At 43.9% G+C, this 26911-nt stretch overlaps 1 protein-coding gene across 2 annotated transcripts in view; it reads right to left on the reverse strand.

Annotated features, from left to right (window-relative positions):
• Positions 1-15704, reverse strand: part of KIT (KIT proto-oncogene, receptor tyrosine kinase) — a 51229-nt gene extending 35525 nt beyond the window's left edge. Inside the window, exon 1 of one of the 2 annotated variants that reach the window (XM_015862359.2) lies at positions 15530-15704. In XM_015862359.2, coding sequence (XP_015717845.1) covers positions 15530-15596 — 67 coding nt within the window. In that variant the 5' untranslated portion in view covers positions 15597-15704. Of the gene's footprint in view, positions 1-8136; positions 8354-15529 lie in introns of those variants that run through there. The other variant, XM_032444398.1, reaches the window with a different exon arrangement.
• Between the last annotated feature and the right edge of the window lie 11207 nt (positions 15705-26911).

A 26911-nucleotide genomic window follows, 5' to 3' on the forward strand; every position in this document is an offset into this window, starting at 1 on the left:
GGGAAGCAAAGGATAATCAGACCAACATGATCTAATTCCTTCCTGGTCTGGGAAGACCCTGACCCAACATTCCCCATTCAACAACTACTATCTTAACATGACACCATGTCCATGTGAAAGGAGATGTACTCGCAGCCAGCAGAAACACTGAAGCCAGGTGTCTGTGCATGAAACAGAGAAACACTCCCTCACTGGTCCTCACTGCTGCCTCTGCATCTCCCACACATCAGTGGACAAGCACTCAGTGGAGCAAGTGATAACTTTATTTAAGGAACTCAAGAACTATACGGAGAGTAAACTCATTTACTTGCCCCTGAGGAAACACTGAGCCAGCTTGGCTTGCTGAACTGCTCCTTCTGCTTCTGTTTCTCCCAGGAGTATTTATACAGCAGATTAACAACATGCAGTGATCGCAGGCTCCAAACTGTCCGCACACAACCTGCTTGCAGTGCAACGTGCTGTGTAGCCAGACATGGGGCTTTCCTCCTTCCCAAACCCACTGCCCTAGGGCACAAGGGTGCATGGAGGTGAAATGTAAGGCTTAATCCACAGGTTCACAGAGGTAAGGGACAGACTGCAGGCAGGTGTTGCACAGAATGAAGTCTTAACCAACCTACAAAAGCAGTGTGGATATGTCTAAACCACATGCATGACTTGTGATAGGCACAAATGCTGAGGTGTGATGCAGCAACAAACCTGCCCTTTCCAAAGACCAGCTCTTTAATCCTACCAGTAGCCATGACCTCATGCCCTTCTAATGTGTAGCAAAATACTGCACAATTGGACCTGATGTACAGTATTCATATCTGAAAGAGATAAACATGTCTCAAAAAACATCACCACTTGAGTCTTTAAACACTCCCTAGGGCTCATTTCAGAGGCTGAATTTCCCTGCCCACACAGATGACAACAGACGCTCAAGCAAAACAATCGGATAATTACTTGGGACAAGATTATGTAGTTCAGACTTCATTCACTTATCTCACAGCTTGAGTTGTTCTTAAGGTACATACTGGATTGAGATCAGCTCAGGTAACTGCCCCTCTTCCTGACAAATCCGAGGGAACAAAGGAAGGTCAGACCACTACAGTGTAATTCCTTTGTGGTGTGGGCTTTGGGGGGAGTCCTTGTTCCCTCCCCATCTCTCTCTGATTTACGTATTTACTTACAATCCTACAGGCAGGCAGTCCATCAATGCCTGTTTTTCCAGCATCACCAGAAATTTTCCACATGAGGTTCACTAATCCTTTACACAAACTCACAACTGAATATATAAACAAGCATCCTAGAAATAATATTTGCCAGAAAGATTAAAAAAACAAAACAAAACAAAACACAAATGCACATTATTTCATACTTTCATGTAATATTTGTTACTTTTATCCACTCTTTTCCTCAGCATTGGTCACCATACAGGTTAAGAGTTTTTCTAACTTGTATTAGCAGGACCATCTAAGCAAGTTGGTGGGTAGTTATTACAGGCTGCAAACAGCAGTATGTCTGGGGGCACAAGAAATATACTACACACTGGAACAGAGGAAAGAAAGGAAAAAACAGAATAAGCACACTGTGGCATCCTAAAACAAAAGCCATGGTATTTCAGTTGAAGCCGCCGTGCACATTTCAAGGCAATCATTTACGGGTCCTTTTATGCAACCTGCATTTGCTCTGCAAAACAATTTACACATTTAACCAACATCTTCTGCAAAAAAAAACTTTGCACAGTCCAAGGTTTTCTGTCACCTTCCAAAAACAAGGTATCTCCTACAAAAGCAAATACAGCAGCATTAAGAGCAAAAGGTGGCAAAAGGAAGGATCATGAGATGCATTTAGTGTTATGCTCCTAAATATTGACCATGTTTAAAAGAGAATTAGAGAGGTGCTTGGAAAGATGGGAATGACTTTGTATCTTCCGTTCGGAGGAATAATTAAGTAGCAGAAATCTGAGAGTTTAACCAACAACTTGTAATCCAATGTGCTAATCCCCAGAACAGATGTTCATCTGCCATTTCTTGATCTCCCTCAGATTGCTAGTGCCTCAGTCTAACACTGCTTCACTTACACCACACCTGAAGCATGAGAGTGTTTTTCAGCCTCACTGTTACTCTTCTGCACTCCAGTAATACCAACTATAAACATATAACCATGATGGTAACACTAATAACTTGGGAACTGCGTCTGTTGCAGGCTGTACGCTGGGGATGAGACAGGGAGTCTGCTGTCCTCCTGGGGCTGCATGATCACCCAAGGAAGAAACATGACTTTGCCAGTCACCAGTGGAACTGCCAACTCTCTAAGCAACAGGATAAAGGAACGCACAGCTATGTTACAACTGAGGATTTCCAGGTGTGGGGCAGATACAGAGTGAGGATGTATCCTGGCATGTCTCCACTCTCTCCTTACCTTCTTATATCTTGGAACAGGACATGAACCACAATCCCACTATTCACCTGAGCACCTCAGCCTCACAGAAAACCCACCTTACCACAGGAACCCTGCAGAATAAGAAGCAGCTCATTTTGGATGTTCTAAATCTCTGTCCTACAACTACAAGAAGTCACTTCTACTATCCTAGCTTCTCTTCATAAACTAACAAATTTGAGTTGAAAACTACAATGCTGGGATCACTTGTGAAACAGGCTCTGTAACTGAAAAAAAAAGAAGCAGAATATATGAATATATTACAAGGAGCTTCCTAAGTCCTAAAAACGGAGGGAGAATGAGGAATGAGGGGGAGTATAGCACTAGTAAATTTGGCATACAGAAAGAACATCTGGAAAACTGGGCTGGAGGAGTTAGAAAATGAAACAGCTCTAGATAATACTGATAGGAAATTCAGGTCAAATTGCAGGGATATGATTAAGGACAGCAGAATGCTCCTGTAACAATTAAGGGATGTGCATACAAAAAAGCTTTGGCTAAGGAGTGTACCATTCTGGAAAAAAAGTGGCTTATGTGGGAGCTGTCTTGGCCTCAGCCACAACACTGCTATTGCAGGGAAAGGCACATCAGGTGCACAACTCCATCACACTCAGAAGTGACTGGAGATTGTCTCCAGCTGCTGAACAAACAAAGGACATTGGACTGCTATGGGATAAGATGAAAAGTCAGGCAGTGTGGATTTTATTCCCAGCTGGACCTCAACCGTAGGCCAGTAGCTTAGTCCCTGCTTCCTTTTTCAACTCTAAATATTAAAAAGGACAAGAAGCTTGTGGTATCTCTATAACACAACAGACTGCCTTCAGAGCAAAACACCCAAAACAAGTAAGCAAAAAAAAGCCCAACGCACCAAACATGCCTTGTCCCATTCCATTCCACGTTACATTTATCTTCAACACCTTCCAAGACTTGAGCACAGTACAGCCACCACATATCAACACCTAACTGTAGGGATGTCTCATTATGTTTCTATTGCCATGATGGTTATTGGCTAAGGAGCCCCCCCATTAATCTCGGGACTCAGCCAGTCTCTCTGGGTTTGTGGTGGCCCTGCATGAACCAAGCTGTCCCAATCATCACCACAATGTGTGCCAAGGCATGGACCAGCTTGGGGTCTTCTGCTCCCCACCCTTCATATCTACCCCTCAGAACTTCCTGGACACAAAGGAAACCAGAGATGGCAGGTCCCCAAAGTCACCCATGCCCCATTTCATCCCATCTGCCAAGCCCAGGACACAGGCAGTGACCTGCCAGTGTGTTCACTGCTACCCCAAATGAGCACTTTCTTTCTCCTGGCCTTTCCCAGGACTGAAGGTACTGCAAGTGCAAAGGGTTGCATAGCTTTCTGCCTCTTCCTCACGTGGCCCTTCACAACCTCTACAGCCTCTGGTCCACCCCCAAAGGTAGTGGAAATATCACCCAGTGAACATAATGCCCTCACTTATGTGCCGGTTAACGTTTCTGCATGACAAACACGCTGAGGATCTAAACTTCAAGGACAAAGTGACTTTTGTGTAAGATTGCAGAGCCTGGATGCAATTACACCATTCTCTTTTCATGCCTGATCATTCTGGGCACTGACTTTGTTTCAAGGGATATCGCACAAACCTCACTTACCGCATTTTTCAGTTTCTCATCTGCAACAACACAAGAGAGCAGAAACAAGAGATAGGCTTTGTCAGTTAGAGTAGTAGCACTGTTGAAGATGCAGTGGTCTGGGGATATCAGCAAGGCATGGCTTGCAGAGAGGTAATATCCTCTTTCAGCATGCCCAGTGCTGCTGGAACAATGAGCATGTTTTCAGACACACAAGTCTCCTGCTTGTCTGAAAGACAAGCTGAAGCAAAAGCAACTCAAACTCACATGCACAAGTCACAGACAAGGCTGTCCATTTATTTCTGCGCAGTACCAGTTGGTCTAACTGAAAAGTACTGCTGTCCCAACTCTTTCTTATTTGTGAAAGCTGCTCCACTCTTGACACGTACTATGGTTAAGCTGAATTTAAGACCTTTTCAATTAGATTCTCTTTTTTGTCCTTCTATTTTATGCCCCAAAGAAACCAAAGTGTAAAACTTACATGTTAATCACGCTGAAGCAAATTTAATTTACTCTGGTGTATATAAATCTCCCAGATTTTTCAAAGGAGAGATGCTATCATATGCTTACTTGTTTTGTTCCGCTTCACTAAACAGACAATCTCCCTTATGCTAGATGTAAAGTTTAGCAACGGCAAATGTCAATTTTCAATGATTTGATCTGAAAGCTACACCACACACCACTGCAGCTATGCTGCGGGGGAAAACAAGGCCAGCAGTATGGCCTCTTTGCAGGAGAAACCATCCATGCCAACACCCAGGCTAGTGTCCACAAAGACACAGATCAAAAAAGACCAAGGACACAACTGTTCCCTGCATGTATCTATGAACCTCAGCATATATGAACACAAATCTTAGCTGACAGAAATGCTGACCTGCCCCATCTTCATGTTGGAGGCTGAAAGCTAACTAAACAGTCACCAAGCATGTATTTTAGGGTCTAAACTGATTAAACTGCCCTTCAGACCCAAGTGTTTCACTTATAATCCATCTGAGAGAGTCAGCGCCATCCGCAGACACTGAACTCCCACGAATACTCACATTTCCAGTGTGTGAGTCAGTGTGGATCAACTGAGGCTCCAAGAAGCAGAAAAGCAGGGAGTATGAGTGGGGACTTTGATGTTTACCCAGCTGCATGAGGGCAATCACTGCCTCCTCACATAGCATTCCCAGTGCCCCAAGCCCTTCACCCCAAGGGGAAGGGAGCAGCAGTGGAGCACTGGAAAGAGCAGGAGTTGGGAGCTCGCCTCTCTAGTGCTCAATGCAGCCGACAAAAAAAGCCTTCTACAGGCAGCATGACAGAAAAAGGGATATCTTCCAACACAAAGAGCAAGTGTGGAGCCAGCCAATTTCACCCAAGGCAAACTCCAGAGAGGAAATGGTTGGAGCCTGGAACAGAGGTTGTCTTTATCATCCATAGAGGCAGAAGTGTGAGGAACCACAGGAACAGTGGAGCCTGGGCTGGGGAACACCCTGCCATGCCACCTCTCTTTGCAGAGGCTTTCCACAGGAAGGGGTCTGCTTTGTGTCTTGGTATTGCTCTTACACAGATCTGCATCCCCAAATATCCCATGCCCTGTGAAGCTGTTCCACAGGTCACATAGAAGCACTGAGAACAGCTCAGACAGCTGAGAAGACACCCAGCCACAGGCAAACGGAGGTTACCTGCCTTCTGAATAACACATGGTTAAGCAGAAACAGCAAGCGCAGGGCCAGGTGGCAGTACACAGAAGGAACAAAGACAAAGCCAGTTCACCCCCTAACCTCTGCAGATACCAATCTCTGAGAGAAACATTCACTGGAGCTTCAGTCAGGTCAAGAGCAAGTGGGTAGAAGCCAGCAGGTCCTGCTGTAGGTCAGCAATTAGCAAATGCACCAACTGCACTTGGCTTTCTCATTTCAGAAGCAGGCTGTGCAGACAAAGTGCTGCACATGACCCAAAACACAAATGTGCACGAGCTGGTTTAGAAGCTAATGCATAGCTTGCTTGAGGCAGAAGGCTGGAGGAAGTACCTGCATCTGCCAGAGATAGGAGATGAACCTTCTCCTCCACAGCTCTGTTTTTCCTTGCTGAAGTGAGGCAACTCAAGCCATGTCAAAAGGACACCAAGCAGCAAGCCCTTTCTGACTGACATAACTTACTCTGCTAATGCAGTCAAAAAAGGCATTTCGCAAAGGCAGACACAAAGCTAAACATAACTCTAGTTCAGCACACATACTGAAAAGCCACAGCAGCACCAAACACCAAGCTCCTTCCCATAGCCCTGAATAACAATGTCTGAATAGTTTTCTTCTGAGAAGTCATGCGTTTGGGTCTTTTCTGTCTGTAAGAGCATAGTATGCGCTATAGCAGTCTGGTCACTCATCTTGCCATACTATGGGCAACAGGCTATCCTGACACTCTACAGCCTGCTGCAGCCAAACTTCCTACCGCAGGAGGAAGCAACAGGCAACGTGTTCATGAACAAAACCAGAGTTCAGTTTTCTAAACATAAGGAATGGGCTGAGCTTAGAACAACTACCTGCTAATTCTTGTTCAAAGTAAAATTACAAAGGAAAGATAAATAAATGTGTATGTACACACATTTAAGTAGAATTTACAGAAAAAAGAAAAGAGTAATTGCTTGCCACAACACTTGTCAGCTCAGAGATTTAAACATATAGACTGACTCCTACTTCTACAGAAGTATTTCCTTTTACCCCTCTAATTTCCAAAATTACTTATTAAACAGATGTTCCTACAGTTTTGCAGCTGTTAGATGCATAAATAAACAAATTATAAAGTATGTATAGAAAACAATTAAAAGGAATCAAGAAGTGCACTAATGCAAAGGGTATTCAAATGCAGCTGTCACTCACCCAGCCTATTTCTTTAATAGCTTTTCCTTCTCACTTCTTTTTGCTGACATTTACATTAAAAGGTGCAGTATCTTTCAACTTCCATTTTGAATGAATGCTCCTTGTAATGAACAACATAGGTTTGAAAGTGTGTTTTCTGAAATCCATCAGAAAGGTGGGTTTAAAGGAGATAAATGAGATACTGGAGGAAAATGAATCGTTTTGCAATCTGAACTAATGCCTATTTGGAAAAGGCTCAATTGAGGAAGGAGATGTAAGACTTTTGGCAATGAGAATTATAATTATTTCAAGTCTTGGCAGTAATTTTATCAAATAGTAGCAATTTCATTAAAAGGTGCACTGGTAATCATCTACATAAGGCCTCTAGGGAGGAAAACTTACCAATAATTGCATAATTCTGTTATCATTGTTCTTATGATGGAACACATTAAATACCACAAAGAGCAGCTCTGCTTTTTATTTTCTCTAGATATTTAGTTTGGTACTTTTTCCTAGAAATTACAGCAATAAATAAGAATTTCAGACTAATAAACATGTCCACCAAATGTTGCAGAAAAGGCACAGCTATTTTTCATGTACACATACTGCACGTCGGAAGGCTTCTGGAAGATCAGCATTGGACTAGATGACCTTTAGGGCCCCCTTCCAACTCAAATGATTCTGATTCCTTGGCAGGTTCTTCAGAACCTCCAGGGTGAACTAATCCAGTCCTGGGTAATCACACTGACACCCAGTGAGATCTGTCAATGACAACATCTTGGAAGTGCCTAGAATACAGGGATCAGGACATATTTCTGGCAATCCAGTTTCATTTCTCAAGTCTTCTGGCAAGGAGATACATAACTCAGCCATGTAACTTTATCTCCAACATCAGCAGAAGTCCTATATATCTTACCTGCAATCTGGACTTTTTTTCCTAGTTATCAACATAGCCCTACCACAAACTGCACACGTGGTATATATGTGGGTAGGTACTTACTGAAGAAGTTGTCCTCCTTCCACCTCTGGAAGAGATTGGTGGATGAAACAACACCCTGCAGTGAGTATGGTCTGAGCACCTGCTTAAGCAGGAAATCCCATTTCAACATCTTTTTTGATGGTATTTAGTTTAAGGGAGGAGAACAGAGAAACAGAGTTTAGTTCTGCTCCTTCAATCTGACCTCTTTTATTGTGCTGCACACCCCAACTCCTAGGTATGATGGCATTAGCATTACTGCTCAATCAGTAGTTTCATATATAATACCTGGAAGTCAGACGTGCTACGGAGTAGGAAACTTCAACAGCTTGTGCTACTATGAACACTGCTGGAAGGAAGCTTTTATTTTATTGAAGATAATGTGATTTCTTTTCGAAGTTAAAAAGTTATGCTCATCCATACCCAGTACTTCTGTGCCATATGAAACAGCAAACAGAGTTGTGCAGCAATAGTAATAGAAAGAACTGGGCAGTCACTGAGAAGCTGGAACAGAAGGCACCAGCACCAGCTGCTAGTGCAGAGGAACATCTACAGTTCTAAGGCAAACTCACTTCCATCAGAATCAGCACATTATGATGCACATGTATTTTAATACTCCATTGAAAATAACAGTGCAGCATTTTGTAGTGCATATTTTCCTTTTAAAATCAAAATATTTTAAAAAAATTGAATCTAGAAAGTACAACTTACACCTTCTATTAAAAAAATAAAATAAAATAAAATAAAATAAAATAAAATAAAATAAAATAAAATAAAATAAAATAAAATAAAATAAAATAAAATAAAATAAAATAAAGGCAAAATATTACTCAAGCTTTACATTTGCCACCAATATTTTAAAGATAATCAAACAACTGAACTGATGGGAGCCAGCAGCTGAGCACCTCCAGGCAGGTTGTGCTGCAGTGACGAACCAAGCAGTCTCTGGCATCTGGAGTTTCCTAGCAGGTGCAGAGAAACTATTTTCCTTACTTCAGCTCATGCAGTACAACTCAATGAAGCAACTCATCCATTCATGGCTGAGCTGCTGAAAATGAAATGCTTCTTCCCATTTCCATTCTAAGTCTAAAAAGGATGAGATGGACTAGTCTTGAAATTGTTGCAGTGTAGTATATGAGGGACCGCCAGTTTTGACTACAGACAGGGCTTTCAGACATTAATTCTTTATTTCAAAACATTTCTCAATGAGTTTTTTCTTTGGAATTGGCCGGCTTCTAAGTGCTGCTATTTATTTCAACAGAAGAACATTTCAGAATTCTGTTCTCCTCCATTGTAATCAATGCAAATCGTAAGTAAAAAATCAATTATCTAATACATAAGAAATGTCAACACTTTCTGTCTCCATACTAAAACACACACGTGAAGAATCAGAATAAGTGTGTATACAACAAGCTACATAATTGCTTAAATATATGCACAGTGATTAATCAAACTGAGTATAACACTAAGTGCAAAGGCAATATTTAATTAAAACTCTCTCAATGGTAATAAAGGAGGTTAAACCTTTCTTTACAAAATGATTAAGTACAAATGCAAAACAGTTAAAACGAGGCTTACTGTTGGCTGATTTAAATCATGATTAAAATCCGCTTTACAATGCTTTGAATCAAACTGCAGCACGCTACAGGGGAGGTAACCACCTCATTAAACCTGGAAGCACTACATGGCTCATCTGGCATCAGATGTTGACTTTACACATCTTCTATGGGGGACATGGAAGCAAGTTAGAGAAGGCTGAGGACAACAGGAGGAGGATGGGCTACAGAAGATGTACCAAAAGAAAAGATTTAAAAAAAAAAACGAGAGGCTAAAGAAACTGTACTTAATTACTGCAGAAAAATCCAAGTGATATTAGTTGTCAATATGTAAAATGCTGTTATCCAGAGGAAGGTGATGAGCAGTTCACTGTATCCACCAGAACAGGGCAAAGAAAGACAGAAAGACAGAAAGACAGAAAGACAGAAAGACAGAAAGACAGAAAGACAGAAAGACAGAAAGACAGAAAGACAGAAAGAAAAAGGAATTAAGCAACAGCAAGGAGGGAGAGGTTAGACAGCAGAGAAGATCTGATCTTCAACAATTAGTTAAGCAGCAGCAAAAACAGGTAGGAAAATCTGTACCACAATTCTCTTAGAGGAGGTGAGGCTGGAGCCTGACTGGCAAGATGTACCATATCTGAGCCCAGAAAGAGCAGGGATGATCAGATGATTGCTACAACCCACTCACCCCCCCACCCCCCCTCACTCTTACAGCTCTGCGGGGACTTCTAGTACCTGCTCCATTTCTTAGAAACCCAACAGCTGGAGTCATGTTAATGTGATGTAAGGTGCAGAGCTTATCTAGCAAAGAATGAAGTTTCCAGTCCTGAGGGCTGAAGACAAAGGTTTCCATCTGTGAAGTAGGTGCACCCATTAAATCCTGAACAAAGAAACAGATTAAGAGAGCCAAGTGCTGGTTTTCAATCTATCTCATAACGCTGTTCAGCAGGAGCCTTAGTTCTGAATGGCCTACGAATGTGAATGCAGAAAACAGTGCTGACTATCCCACAGCTGACCCAGACTGCTTCTCCCTCTCCCAAACATGCAGGCTCTGCGTGACCGGGACATCTGCAGTGTCTTTCCTACTCAGCTAGTTTAACTACTTCTTCCAGAGTGGCTTTGTACAAAGCTTTTCCTACAAGTCCACTCCATGACATTAGGCAGTCACCCAGCGTGAGTGGAGGAGCAGTCCTGCCATAAGTCAATGACAGATGGGAAAGGAAAGGAAATAAAGGGCTAACCTGGCATTTGTCAGGGTTCCAAGGAACCTACAAGAGGTGTGTTATATCTGTCTACCTGATTTCCCTTGAGTTTTCACATTTTCTTACTTTAAATCAACCCATGCATCCTCTTTATCACTCTGATTTACAGCTGTCAGTGTCTAGCTGACTTGCGAGTTCCTCTCCGATCAGATATTTAATGATTGTATTACATGATTAGGGACTCAGCTGTCAGATGACATATCAAATCATAGACTTTTAATGTTGTCATCCTCCCAGTGACAAAACTCGCTGTCGCTGATAACACTACTAGATGATGCTTTATTTTAGTTATGGTCTCCAGGAAGGATCTGTACAGAGCAGCCCAAGAGTTGCATGGCATGTTAGCAATGTTAGAAACTCATCTGTTATTTGTGTGCTTCTTTTCTGCTTAAGTGCTCTACAAAACAATTCTGTTGTGATGTTAAAATGAACATTAAAAGTCCATTTAAAGGTAGATCTGAAAACCTATGTTTACAGAATAAATCAATGCAATCCTCATGAGTAAATCCGGGGAGAGATTAACAGTTACAGCGCTTTCTAATTGGAACAGCCTAGAAAACAGGAGTCGTTTTCTCCCTTCAAACACAGATGTTTACACTCCTCTTGTGCCTTTATCACTAACTGCAGCAATCTTGGCCGGTGGACAAACAATGCTCTTCAGTTGCCATTGTGCCTGGCAACAAGCCAGCAGGACTGCTCACATGTCTAAAACGGGGCTCGTTTGTGCCTTGTTTGCAGGTTGCACCGTTAGAGGGTCAGGCACCTTTTTGGCGAATCCCTTCTTGTTTCCTAAAACTCACTGAAAAAACAAAGCACAACATCCTCTGCAGTAAAGCAACACAGAAAAAGAATGTTTGGTGTTCGAGTTCTTCTTGTGAGTGTATTCTCTTCACACTTGCTTTAATAAATATCCCAAATACATAACTTACTGAATATGGATCACCACCTTCTAATAAGCTTGGCCTTTAGCATCAGATCTCCTCTTTCATGTAACATACAGCAAACACTTTAGGCTCTAAGACCAGAGACTCAACAGCAGGCACTGAGTTTCTGAAGGTCAGAAACAAGCGCAGTGTTTTTCCTGTGCAGAGGAATATTCAGAAGGACATTAAGAAATTACAAAAAGACGACGTTTTATACTTAAACGGAGAGGGTTCTTACAGTAAATGCAATGCATTAGGGCATTAGACCTCATTTCCTCCAGCCATTCTTTGAACAGCTGAAAGAGACTTAAGGAAATGAGTCAAAATCCTGGAAGATGTTTGTACTACACCAAAAAGAAAACAACATCTGTAAAGTAATGCGTGTCACATACGTCGAGCAAGACAATGTGCAGCGCTTGATCTCTGCTGAAGCATTCATCCTCATGAGCACGGAGAGAAAACAGCTGAAAAGTGCCTTAACCTTGAGCAATTACTGCCTCCCTTCTACTAGATTGCTATCAGATTAGATCAGTTGTCATGTATTGTAGATAAATATATATGTTGTTGAAACAATTTGGTACAGTGCAGTACTTGTTTCATCCAGAATCTGTTAATCCTTGCCTTCAGATTACACCGGTGATCACTGAAAGTTCAGGCTGGAAGGAAGCTTTCCTTCAAACTACAAGCTCATAACATTTGGTATGTAGCTCAACAACCACAGCTATGCCTTAGAAATCTTTGTAACAGCTTGCACTAACAAAGCATTTAAGAGTACAGCAGGCCAAAATGCAGAGAACACAGAGGTATCATCAGAGCCTCTCACAACACACAGAGAAAGGGCAAGTTGTAACTGTGAGAAACTCCTGCCTGTGACTCAGATGTTCTTCTGAGAGCAGTCCCATCCTCTGCCACTAGCTGCTGTTTACATGTGCTTAAGACATGTCCTTTATGATTCCACCTGTGTCCTGGTGCAGTGTGTTCCTGCTGGAGGTGAGTCAGGATCCTTCACTCGATCCACACCTGCAAAGCAGCGCTGTTATTCCAGAAGGCAACAATCAATCAGTTTCTGGTGGAAAGCCCATGGTGAGCCAGCGTTACCCAAGCACTACACAGCTGCACACATCTGGCAGCAAGCTCTACCTTCAAACAAAGCACAGGGAATGCCTTCAGTCCCTGCAAATGGTACTTCGACTGGACATGTGCCTCAATCCTTGCCAAATTTAACACACCCTTTGTCATGAAGCCTTAAGAGAAAATCAATTAGGCACTTGCTTGGAGGTTCCGGGTTGTAACGGAAGGAAAAGAGTCAAGTATTGAGCAATCCTTGAAATCGCCATTCTGCTCTTGGCAGTGGCCTTAGGCCACATTTATATGCAGGAGAGGGAGGAAGAAAGAAATGGGGGAGCAGGGAGGGCAGGATATTTGGATGATCTGAGGGGTCAGGGTAGTGACTAAGCGACAGCATATGAACCCACACCAGGTTCCATCTTCCTCCATCAGTCCTCCCTCCCAGCTGCCAGGTATGGGAAGCATTATGGAAACAGACATTCTTCCCTCTGGGCAAAGAGAGCCTCCTGTTACTCTGCAGCTGACTGCCAAAAGGGGAGATTGATGGATGCTGAAAGGAACCTTGCCCAGCCTTCCATGGCCATAGGATGGAAACACCGCACAGCCTCTGGTGGAGCACTGGGGACAGGGAGAGCCCTAAGGGGACAGGAGAGGAACATAGAAGAGATCATTACAGAAAACTGCAGCCCCAGATGGAAGGAAAGGTGGAAGCAAATGCAAGGAAAACAAAAAATAGGAAGGAGCTGTGGATAGAAGAGATGAATGGTTTACTCTCTGAGAAGTTACTTAAAGCTTTGTTTTCTACATCCTCCTTTCCTATCTGCAACCAAAAGAAGAAGCTCTTGACTAAAAGCCAAGAAAAGATACTTAATATAAGTTTGCATACGAGTAAACAACACGACAGAGAGCTCACCCAGTCCAAGTGTCTGCAAGGACATACAGGAGCAGTCCCACAGCTCTGCCCTCCCTGTCACCTCTGGTGTCCCCTCAACAGGACACAAGCATCCGCTGTGATGCTTCCTGCAGCTCAAAGCTAGTTCTAATATCCTACACCTGTGTGATAAACAGGTGTTACACACATCTACCCAGAAGCACCTGTCTTCTGCAAGTCCCTCCACCTGCATCACCGTGTATTTTTGTCTACACCACTTAGTCTTATGTGGCTGCGAGGTGGCACATCTCCCACAGGTACAAGTCTGACCCTGTCACGGGGTTATCTCTAGATGTAAGTCCATGACAAGGGGGCACAGGACCGGGAAATAGGGGGGGAAAAGGATAAAAAAGAGGAGACAAAGGAACGAAGAAAAAAAGGAAAGAGTTTGCCTTGTGACCCGGTCGCCCCGAGCCACCCGATCCGGGAGAGGGGGAAGGGCAGAGAGCCAGCAGATAGTTTTAACAAAGAGAAAACACAATGGCAACGATCTGAGGAGGAACGGTGATTGACTAAATGAAACCAAATCAGACAAAACGAGAGAGACTTAAGTCCCCAAAGTACGAGTCAAACCACGACAGTGCGAGGGAAGCACGTGCTTTTCTCCGCGGCGAGCTGAGACGGCCAGAGGCAGAGAGCGGCTGGGGTCCGGTCCGGAGTCCCACCCCACTTCCACTTTGTGCCAAGTCCTCCGGGGATGCCGCCCCTCCCCTCCCCTCCGGGAACCCAAAATGCCCCAAAATGTAACACGGAACCAGAACATGAACTCTTTTAACTGCCACTGTTCTGTATGATGTTCTGATGTGGAATCCCGACAACAAGAATTACAAAACCACAAAAGACCCAGAACCAGAGGAAGGATGGAGAGGAAAGTCTCTCCTTGCCCAACGTACTCCCATGACTTCTAGGACACTGACAGTTGCCCAAGTTTTCATGCCAGCTGGCAACCGAGAGAGGAAGGGAAACCTTCATGCTCAAGTACTCGAAGTAAGGAAAGTTTGTGGGTATTAATGAATGAATGCAACCCATTCCAGAGACAAATGTCAAGGAATAGCCCCCTGATGGGTGTTTCCTTTGCTGTGCTGTGTGTGCGGATGCGTGTGGATACTCTGAACAGGAAAGCTCTAACCGTCAGCAATCACGCTCTACCTGCGAGCATCAACAAAGGGAAGCAAAACAGGAACATCACCCAAACAAAATATTCACAGAAACGCTGATAGCTCCACGACTGCCTCGCGTCACAGGCAAAGCGCTCACACCAAAGCCAGACGCTGTGGGCTCCCGGCGCCCGGCATCCCTCCGCACCTCCCCAGCACTCGCTGAGCTGACAGCTCAGAAATACACCTTGCGCGCCCTCCGCGCTGCGTGTGCTCCTCGGGCGCCACTGTGCTGTAAGCAGCACGGCCGCTCCAAAAGCCATGTGCGAACCCATCCAGCGCCGCAGCTCTGTGTTGCACTTAAGAAACTCAGGAACGGGAATCTCCGGCTTGCAGGGAAGGGAACCCCGAGTCCATCAAGAGACACACCAAACTTTTTGTCCGCAGTGCCCTTGAAGGGACAGGGGACCCTTCTCCTGGAGGCGGCTGTAATGAAACGACGCGGCTCCGCTCCGACCCGGGCGCGCTCCGGCCCCGCCGGGCAGCGCGGACACCTGACGGCGGCGGCCGCCCCCCGCCTATTGTTCCAGCAGCACTTCACCACGGGGACATTTTGTACCGATGAAGAGAGAGTTTATTGTCAAAACAGCCCAGCTCGGAGAGCAGGGGGTGTGCACCTTCCCGGCCCCCCTCCCAGCCCCGCGCCGCACAAACAAAGGACTTTCTTTTTTGCTTTTCTTTTTCTCGCGTCCAGCCAAACCGGCTGCCTCCCCCCGGCCCCGCTACCGCTCCCTGCAGCCTCCCCCGGCCCCGCTGCCCCGCGCCCGCCCGCGGCTCCCACCTGCGGGGATGAGGCTCAGCAGCAGCACGGCGTGCGCCAGCTCCCAGGCGAGGTGCGCGCCCTCCATGCCGCCCCCCCGAGCCCGCCGCTCCGCGGCTGCCGCTCGCACCACCCGGCGCGCAGAGATGCCCGAACCCCGCGGGAGGCTGCGGAGTACGGAATACGGAGTACGGAATACTGCCGGCCCCGCCGCCAACAGCGGCCCCGCCTCCGCTGCCCGCCCCGCGCCGCGCCGAGCGGCCCCCGCCCCGCAGCGCCGGGATGGGCGCAGGTGAGGAGCTGCCCCTCGAGGGGGTGGCGAAGGGGGCGGTGAAAAGAGCGAGCCTAATCCTACCTCCCCCCCAACCAGCAGCGCGCACACCCGCTCACCCAAATAAAATAATATTTAAGGAAGGGAGGAGGCTTCGTGGTGCGTGGGGGTGGGCGCACGGCTCGGGGGAGAAGGATGCATCCCCCGAAAGGTGGGTGCAGAGCGCTTTGTGTCGCACTCAGAGCCTCAGTGGACGGTGCTTCTGCCCGGCGGGGATCGCGAATTGGACCCGCATGGAGCTGACCCGGCGCTATGCATCGGGCAGAGTATAAAAGTGAGATGCAGGGCATGTCCTGCGACACAAAAGGAAAGATGGAAAGAACTGGTATTGAAAAGAGAAAGCTGACAGGGAGCTTAAACGTGGAAAAGGTTCTTACAGAGAGGATTGCGAGCAATTGTTTTTCACGTCCCTCAAGGGCAAGATAAAAGTAATCCATTTAGTTCTCGGCAAAAAGAAAAAGGAATAGCTTAAATGTTAGGAAAGCACTTGCAAAGAGTAGGGCGAATTTAGTCTACAAATTGAGCAGAGGAGGTGGTGGAAACCCGCAGAGGGAGTTTTTTAAGTACGGGTGAGACAACTGACAGGGAGGATCCAGTAGCACTTGCATATGCAGCTAGAGAGGCAGAGCTCTGCAGGCAGAAACCGTACAAATTGCAGCAACTAATGCCTTGGCTCTGCTGTGTCTGTCAGTGCCACACATGTGGTGTGTGCTGCCCAGGTGTGTGCAAACACAAGTGGGGATGGATCATGCAGGCTGTCACACCTGGCAGCAGCTCCCACCGTACAGAAAGATGGAGTGGACACATGACACAGCCTTTACCCATGGAAAAACATAGATGTAGATGTTGTGAAACATGGCAGTACAGATCAGAAAAGTTACTGAAGGTAAATTATTCCCTTTTTGTGTGTGTGTGTGTGTTGTTTCTCAACTTCTTTCCTTTTTCACTATTGTCAGATTTTTTTCAAGGTTAATAGCATAGTCCCATATGGTCCCCCATTAGATGAAAGTCTTGTCTTATATGTTTAAAATGGCTCTCTCCATTTCTTTGCTCTCTTTCATCTCTGACAGCAGTCTCTTTTGATGGGTGAATCCTTCCCTGGCTGCAAAACGGAGTGCATTTTTGTTAGCGCTCTGACAGTTTCAAAATCAAACATCTTTTTAAACTCATCTCTCTCACTGGGTGCTTGCCTCATCAAATTAATTATAAGCAGAGAAAACAGAATGGCCAAAATACTTAACATTTTAGTGCTCTCCAGATTTTCCAGGTTTCTTCTTGTAGAAGGAAAAGGATACACACACACACACACATATATATATATTTTCATAAGTTCTCAGGGCATTTATAGTTTAATTTCTTGCGGGTGCCAAAGCAGTGCAGAATATACTACAAGAGGTTTCCACTGAAGCATTATCAAGGAACACGTGATGTTGTTTTCGTGACAGGTTTCTCCCTGCTCTGCTTGATTAGCGCTGTTTCAGTTAGTGGCCTGCCTTGCAGTCCTGCACGTCGCCGATCATGCCGATCACATGAAGCCCCACTTACGTGGCCCAGCATCATGTGCCTCATTTTCACCAGCATCAGCTGAAAGTTAGATGTCTAAAGATCAGAATGGAATCAGTATTCTCCATCTATTTTGCCTGGCTATAAATAGCTATAGTAAGAGGGAGACATAGGTGGATTGGCTTTAACCTTGCCACTTCATTTCTTTTTAATAATCGTAATGATAATGTAGTTAACCTTTCCATCACCCCAGTGTATTGCATTGAAAGATATAAGTTCTCTTGTCCGTGTTCTGCTTGCATCGTAGAAGAAAAAGGAAGTTTTTCAAGCAGTGGAGGGCTTTCTTATGTCTTTTTTCTACTCCTGTCCAAGATATGTGGGTTGAAGGCAACATGGGTCTTGCCTGCATTTGCAGCTGGCCTCACATCTTCCCCTCTTCAGTTGTTCAGACACACTGGGGCTGTGTGTCAGGAGAGGGAGCACCATCTCATCTCATTACCTGCTTAGAACCACTTTGCAGTAGGTGGACATGCTAGAGAAAGAACAGAGATTTGCAAACTGTGCAGAGAATGGACACAGATTTGGATACAAATTTTAAGCTTGGAGAAATACATGAAATCCAATTTTGGAAATCCTTGAAGTGATAGAATGTTTGGGGACCAGATCCTTCAACTAGTCAATTCCCAGGATTGCTTTTACACAACCATGTTGCTGCAAACTGAGATAAACATTGCATAGATCAATTTGATCGGTGAGATTAAGCCAGTGTCATTGAACAACTGGTGACCTAACGAAGGACTTGCATTATCTTTGTATCTGAATGAAAATCCATTTGGAAATTAACTGGTGCAATGGCTTCAAGCAGTTTATTTGCAGGGCTATGAATTTATTTTTTTTATTCTAAAGCCTTATAGCATAAATATTCTGTGGGAATTGTTTTATCTACAACACAACGTATCCAATAAGAAGAGAGGAAAAAGCCCTTCTGATACAACCAGCTTGAATCCTGCCTGATAAACTCAGTGATAATGAGTTATTCTATAAAGGCTATACTTTCTGTCTCTAAATTGCAGATTAATAGATCTTAGTCTGGAGCACTGCTATTCTGTATAAAGTGGAAGGTCCAGCAAAGCAGGCAGTTCCAGAATTAACTCATCTGTGATTCCTGCAGGCTTTAAGAAATTACCATAAATGTCTATTGATTTACCAATGCTGTTGTAAAAGCTGTCTAATCATTGGCATGAAAGTTTGTTAAACTTGTTTAAAGTGAAAAGCCATTCAACTTCTGCTCCTTGTGCTCATCTGGAACAGCAGTTCTGAAGCTTGGCTGTCAGGGATGTCATAGGACCGTGGTGCAGCCATCTGCACTCATTACTCTGCTGTATCTTAATTTTAACCTACAAAACTGTAACTATGAACTTCCCAAGACTCTGTTTTTTATTAATTAAAGATATAGTGTGAAGGCTGCTGTCTAACTTGTTGGCACAGCAAGGTGTATTCCAGCTGGAATGATTTTGTAGAAGGCTGGAGGTTTCTGGATGTCCTATCATCTTCAGTTTTATTAAACTCCAGCCTTCTGCATCCTCACACTAGAACGCAAGGTTGGGTGAGTGCAGAGATGAGTTGACAGCCATATGTCCTTAGACTTCATCTCTGTGTAGTAGGATTTTAATGTCTTCCATGCAGTTTAACAGAATAAATCTCTTTTATTTTTAGCAGGAATTACTCTAAAATTAATGCAGATGAAGTGGACAACTTATCTCATTCCCCTCAGGAATATGAGCCTTCAGACTGAATGCATCGGGTCTTACTTGAAGTGGGAAATATCTCTTATTCCTTTTTAATCCAATTTTGTAAAATACTCACTAAATCCCATTGTGCCCGTGATCTTAAATCAGCACTGCTATCCCAATTAATTAAAGAGTTTTCCAGCATCAAATGTCAAGAGCCTAGATATAATCACCACTGAAGCTTGAAATATTCTGTTTTAAAAGACAACTTGTATTATCACATGCATAACACACTATTGTAAAAGCTGTCTTATCAGTATAAGCTTAAGTGGAAAATAAAAGCTCTAATCTTCCTGATAACATTTTTTGTTACTTTATAGCCCACAGTCTTACTAAGAAAAGAGATTTGTGTTTATGAACTGAAAAGCATGGTTACTGCCTTTATCACTTACTGCTTTACTTGCTTAGACCAATGCTGAAAGCTGCAGCTACATCATTTGTCTGTAAAAGTACCGTCACCCCATGCATTAACTTAGTCTGAAAGGTCTGAGAGGGGATCCCATCAATGCTTATAAATATCTAAAATGGTGGGTGTAAAGTGGATGGGGTATTAGTGGTATTCAGCAATGGGACAAGGGCAGTGGAAACAAATGGAATGTAGGAAGTTCCATACGTACATGAGGAGAAAATTCTTTACTTTTAGAGTGACAGAGCACTGAAACAGACTGCCCAAAGAGGTTAAGGAGTCTCCCTCTCTGAAGATGTTCAAAACCCACCTAGATGCTTTCCTGTGCAACCTGCCACAGGGAACCTGCTTTAGCAGAAGGTTGAGCTGGATGATCTCCACAGATCCCTTCCAATCTCTTTGATTCTGTGACTCTGTCTTCTCAAGTATTTTCTTGTCTTATATCATTTTGTTTCTGGGATGTTTTTCGAGTAAGCTTAACATATCAAAAGAACTGGAGAAAAATGTCTCATAGGAAACAGGGATGGTTTTAAATGAGAAGAGGGGAGGTTTTGATTAGAACTTCAGTGGAAATTTTTTACTCGGGGTACAGTGAGGCACAGCTGCCCAGAGAAGCTGTGGTGCCCCATCCCAGGAGGCACCCAGGGTCAGGTTGGATGGAGCACTGGGCAGCCTGAGCTGGGGGATGGCAACTCTGCCCATGATGGAGGGTTGGAATTGGATAAGCTTTAAGATCCCTTCCAACTCAAGCCATTCTGCAACTCCATGATTCCATGATTCTGTGGTTTGTTTTCCCCGAAAGTCTTATTTCCCATCTAGCTGCTCTTTGTCTTTGTTCATTCTCCCACTAGTGGCAGCTGGACCTGCAAACCCAAGGAGCCTTTCTCTTGCTCCCTCTGCATGATCTGAACAGGATATTAATTTCTCGGTTGCTGGAAACATATCCAGGCTCTGCATCTTGTGACAAGAACTAACTTTGCTTTGCAGTTCATAAAGAATCCCTCTATGTTCTCTCACAGTTCTCAGCTGTATCTGAAATCTAATGGCTGGAGAAAAGCTCTGTCAGGCATTTCTCTGAGGTGATTAAAGCCACGTGAGATCCAGTTGACTCCCTTGACGTCTTCATTAAACTGCAGTGTTTTGTATGAACTGAGAGGTCAAGTGAGAATCCACATCCACCTGCATTCAGACTTAGAAGAATAAGACCCAATTGGTTGCAATTAAATGTGTCAAAATGTGTGCTTTGAGGAACAGGGAGGTTGTCATTTCTGCATTCCCTGCGTAGATGGACTGAGAAGCTTGTTTGTTTTATCTCTTGCTTGTTGCATCACTTCTCAAAGTATCTTTATTTACCATATTTTAATTTATCACTGTTGAGCTGTGTCAGACCTTGTTTGGATCCTTTGGAGCCTTGTCAGACATCTCCCAAGTTCAAAAGGTCTCACTTTGTTTACATCCCCCTGCAGTTTAGGGAAATGTGTCGGCTGCCCTTTGCTCACCTTGAAGGGTTCATAACCTGGGCTGTACCTCAGGGCCCAGTTCCCTCACTCAGTGCTTCTCTCATCCTTCAGGCCTCAGCTCCAGCAAGGGGAGGCTCATGGAAGGCTCCATCCCACCCCAGTGCTGGTCCTGCTAGGCTCAGTGGGCACACCAGGACAGATTTGTCACCACTCTACCACTTTGTCTGGAACAAGGATACCAGTGTCTGTCCCTAAAAACAAGGGGTATTTATTAGCATCAAAGCCTTCTGGAGAAGGCATTTCTCAAAATAGTGGAGTGCTGGTTCATGTGACTGGCTCAATAATTCTCACAGACAGATCAAGAAGCCTTTTTCCTATCTGCTCTCTCTACAAGACTGAACAGTTTCTGATGGTTTTATTTTTAAGTTCCCAAGACAGTCATGGGCAACTGAGCTTATTGAAAACCAATATATTTTTCGATTACCATATTCGTCTTTGAGGTGGTGGCATGGAAGATCTGCAGAGCAAGTGGTTTCTCCGTTACCTTTCTCTGTTCCACCTCCACAATTTTTCTGAGTAACTCCTATGAAAATAAAATACTTTAGGTATATTCCATAGACACTGTCACACCATAGCAAGGCAGTGCCTTGGTGTCCTGGAGCACTGTGCAACATGTTTCCACATATTTATGTTTTCGTTGCAATCTAGCTTCACAGTTCTTCGTAACCAAAAGTCTCTAAGAGATTATTCTCCTATCAGTCTTATTTCATTTTCATACAGCTATCTCGTACTGCCAGAGGCCTTTGGAGCTTTTTGTCAGCTATGTATTTTTGCTAATGCAGTATATATTATGATCCCTAAGCTCCCAACGCTGATAAATGTCAGAAAAACATACATGCCACAGGTAGACTAAGGGGCAGCTGAGGGGACATCCCCATTTGGAAGATCATGCCATCCAATCCTCAGTTTTTTTCACCTGGAGAAGTGTTTGTCTGCCTTTTTGGTATATATAAGAGCTTTCAATTTGAGATGATTCCATCACCTTCATAAATTTCCACATTCAATGCAAGTGAGTTTTTGCAGGCACTTTTGACCACCTCCTCATTGGCTGTTGGCTGTTCCAGTACCCTGGGAAGGATGCCTGGAATTGTCACTTGATGAATTTGCATTGTGACGGCTTAGTTTGTTCAGGCTGGATAACCAGAAATAAAAACTCTGTTCATGAAGATGGTCAGAAATCAAAATGTTATTTGTCACTGTGAGACAGGTGTTGTGAAGCCCGCTGATATTAATAAAATCCTCTCGTTTTAGAAAGCTTGTCAATTTGGACCTTAGGAAGCAATGTTCTGTCAAATGGGGTGGCCACTTCTCCATTTTTCTCCTCCTGTTCTGAGTTTAAGAAGATTTAGTGGGGCCATAACAGTTTACTATACTCAAATTCAGTCAAAAGAGTTTTAGGATACATTTCCTTTTCCTATTTTATCTCAGTTCTTTTTGGAAGTCAGTATTGAAATGATGCATTACCCAGGTGTGCAGTGTTTATCCAGATGTTTCTGCACATTTTTTTTCTGTATGTATCTGACATAAGCAACCACATTAGTATAAAAAATATCTTCTAAACACCACATCTATTTTTTCCTGATATGTTCATCTTGTTCTCTATTGGATGTTGTTTCCACTCCCAGATTCAAGAACACGACTGGCAAACCCCTCGTTCCAGTTGGTGGTCCTGTATGAGGCCAGATCCCTGTCTGTGTGCAGTTTCATGTGCTCGAAGGATACTGTACCAGGACATGACTTTCAGAGCCTGGACCCAGGTGCATCCTCAGACACCAGGTATTGGTGCTTGCAGCATAAAAGCCTTGCCTTCCCTTCTACCTCTTTTAAACCTTGCAGGAATTTTTACCAGCAAGCCTCCCTCCCCTACTCCAGGTGCCAAAACTCCTTATAAAGTGGATGTAGAATGCTCTGCCACTGGGAAGGAAGCACATGTCACCTGGCAGCACACAGGACTGGTACAAGACAGGAAAGTATCTTGCTAAAGCGGAGGTTTGGAATTCCTTGGAGTTCACACAGAAATACACAGCATCCTTTGCCATCTGCTCCTGGTTGTAAATCACACAAATGTAAAAGTCAGATTTTGTTTCACCTCGGGAGCCTTTTACCCTTTCTTTAGCACAGGATCTGCCTTTGCCTCCTTTCTGAACCACACCTGTGTCACTCAGATCTGTGTTTGTCACATAGGTTTGCAAGAAACTGGCTGCAAAATAGGCTTAAGTAGGTTCTGACCCTTCTGTCCCTCTTTCTGTCCCTGCTGCGGCACTTCAGTTTGCTTTGTCTTTGTTTTGCTGCTGCAGCTATTCTGTGGAACCACAGAAAAGGCTGCTTTTTGCCCTTAATCTAGCCCACAATCTGTTTTGCTGCATGTCTTTCACAAACACTTCTGCTGCCAGTGTGAGGGAGTACAAATGACGAGAACAAGCAGTGAGGAGTAACCTGGGCTGGCTTGCTGCCAGAGCTGGCCCCACGCAGAGGTAAACCCTTTTTATTCCACAGGAGTGAGTCTGTTAATACCAAAGGAAATGCCACAGTGTCTCTGCCTGAGGACAAGCATGAAGGTATTTACAGGAGACTTCCCATTTCAGATGGACACCCGAGCAGCCAGAGCACTTAGGAGGGGCTATCCCTCCTCCTCAGGCTATGCCTGTTGTTTTTCATGGAGCTTTCTCCCCTGCCATGTGTCAGGTAGTCAATTGCACCATGCCCAGTCCAGGCCGCTGCCACCTGCATTTATTCTTTTATTCATTGTTACATGAGATGTAGGTGCAATCTGTGAAGTGTGTGGTCTCTGCTGTCATCGACCTCTCTGGGCAGGCCACATATGGTCCTTTGTTAACACAGATGTCAGCTCAGGAGCAGCCTGCATTTCCAGCTACACCTCAGAGAGCTGAGAACTTCCCCCCCAGCTTCTGCCTGAGTTCATGTGTCAGAAAGGGGATCATTCATCTGGGGTCTCGGGGATGAAATTAGTATAGCAATTAGGATGGTAAATGTCCACTCACTAGCCTATAACGACATGCACAGGATTTATGATGGTGATAAGAAGTCAAATAACATGGTAGGGTAGCTCCTTTCAAAGACAAATTTACCAGGTGCTGTTCACTAAATATGAGTCAGGGTATCAACCTGGGGTTAAATCTTGGCCCATTTCATATGTAGAACTTTGATGTCGTGTTAATAATTCTCACTGTGCAACCACTGTACAGCCAATAAGCAGAAATGCACAGAAAATGTGGTAAACAATATTTAGAATTCCTCTTTCATCTTCTTTCACGGATGGTCTCTCAGTTTCTCTTACATGATCATATGATGAAGCACGTGTCATTTTGACCCCTGAAAGCCTGGAAGAACACTGCTATCTCAAGTTCCTTTCCAAACACTTCAGAAATCCTTCCACAAATACTGAAGATATCTAGAGCTAGCAACACCCTTCAGCCCTTGCTTTAATAGTTGGCTGATACTATCTGCCTTGGTAAAATAGAAAGCCGCAGCCTATGTCCAGAGTGATAACAAGGACCAGGATCAGTGTGTCAAATGCCCATTTATTTTGTATTCGTGTCATACTGCTGTGTGGTCAGCTACATTGGATTCCCTTTGCAAAAAGCCAGCTGAGGCTGAGGTTTGTTTGAGTCCCAGCTAGGGGCTCTCTATATCCAATACAGAAATGCAGATGCTTCTGGGGTGATGGTTACCCAACCTGCAGCAGGGAACAAACCAGCCTCCAGAGATCTCTTTCTTCACAGAGGGAATTAAACAACCCATTTGATAATACTTCGCTAGTAGGGAGCTGAAATGAGATGGAAGTTGCATATGTTGTTCAGTCTCAAGAGTTAACAGTCATTTCCTTTAGGTGGAACAGTAAGGTGGGCTACATTATTAACAAGGAACTTCCTCTGTGTATAAATATGAAGTGGTGCTAACAGAATATATAGACGAGGATGCATCGCAAACATAGGTTTATCCAAATCTTGCACCAATACTATCTGTGTGGCCTTCATAACACTTCACAGCTTTCAGCTGTGGATGGCACAGCCCTATGAAGCTTTGTGGGTCCCCTTGCTCAGTGGGACATGAAAAGGGCATTGCAGTTGCATTATGGCACGGGGATTTAGGAGCACCCAGCACTTCCCAACTGGAGAACATAGCACAAAGTCTGTGGGTAGCAGATGCCCTCTCATGCCATTTCCACAAATGCCCTATATGACAACATTTGGCCACTGCCTCTGTTAAAATTTTCACTTCCTTCAGTGAAACAGTGGACCCACACAGACTTTTTAATTTCCTTCTACTGAAGATGACTGAGATAAATTTCAGCTTCTCTTTCACAGGAATTCTATCAGAGAAAGCAGGCACAGGGAATGTTCTTCCCATCTCATCCACACTGAATAATCAATGGTGCATAGAATTCCCCAGCTGTTCGTCCTCTGGGGCAGGAGGATATGGAGATGGCTCCCCTAGCAGTTAGAAACACCAGTGGATTACCCTTCCTACAGCTGCAGCTAGGGTCTGACCTCAGAAAGCTCTGCACAACAGGCAGGCAGTATTAAATGTTTCAAAAACAGTTCCTCCCTGGTGCTGGCTGTTGACTGTGCTCCAACATACGCCAAAGAACCCGTAACAGCTACTTGTGCCTTGTCTGCGTGGTCACCCTTGTACAAGATGTTACCAGAAAGCTGTCCCCTCAGCTCTATGATCTGGTTATGTGGTGCTACATTAAGTAGTGTCATAAGTAAAACTGTCTTGGAAACGCATCATTTGAGCTGGTAGGCATAAGAATATTCTCAGGTGTAGTGTTTTTGAAAATCCTCAACCTATATGTTATGTTTTCTTCAGATAACTTTAATTCATATCCACAGACAACTTTATATTCATTTATGGCCTTCTTGAACTATTTGATTGAATGCAGCTGGATAAAAAGAAAACTGTTTGCTAACTCCTTTTTAGACAAAAAATGCAACAGATACAAGAGGTATTTCAATTTTAACAAGCGAGTGTATCTTTAGAGGGCATCTTTTTGTTAAGCAAATTATTATAGATTTCTCCCAATCTATAAAAGAGCAGTTTCACTGTTCTTCTGATTCTCTTTTACTTTTATGATAATCTAAACATTTATAAGAAAAGATACCACTTAGATGTTAAAATAGAATTATATTTTTGGACCATGACATCAGTTTTTATGCCATTTCACTCTATTTTGAGCTACAATTAAAAGCTCTTTTTTAAACAAACTGTATCTAATTTCTGTGCTAAATCAAACCAGGCAGTGGGGAATGTTTTTTCTTTTAACTAGAATGTCATTAGAGTCAAGACATGCAAATACAATGCAGAATTGTAAGGCGTCTCTGCGAGAAACGAATTCACTGCAAAGTCTTCATCTACACCAGTAGTGCCTTGTTGGTTTTTTTTGGCAGAGATGTGCCCAAAAAAAAAACCCAACCCAACTCTTTCACCAAAATGAATGATTTCCCAATAGAGCTTATTCCACTTAGCTGAACAAAGCTGCAACACCAAGAACAATTTTGCTGACCAAGCAGCCTTTGCTAGCACAACTGTGCTGCGTGTTATTCACCCCTCCTTGACATTATTACTACAGTGAAAATTTGGGACCCAGATAAACACTGCGATTAGGAGCTTAAACCAACAGAATTATCATACAAGGTCACATTTCGTTTTTACACATGGAAAAAGTATGCAGAAAATGAGCAACAATATTATTTTTTCCTTTTAGAATATTAAATTTGTAGGTAGATATTCCAGTTACTTTTGCAAAACTATGTGCAGGGCCTGAACTCCTTTACAGTATGCCTTTACTGGTCTACACATTGCATGTATGTAACTTTCCTTCAAATACAT

This window comes from Coturnix japonica, chromosome 4 (genome assembly GCF_001577835.2).
Source record: "Coturnix japonica isolate 7356 chromosome 4, Coturnix japonica 2.1, whole genome shotgun sequence".
NCBI classification, from domain to species: Eukaryota; Metazoa; Chordata; class Aves; order Galliformes; family Phasianidae; genus Coturnix; species Coturnix japonica.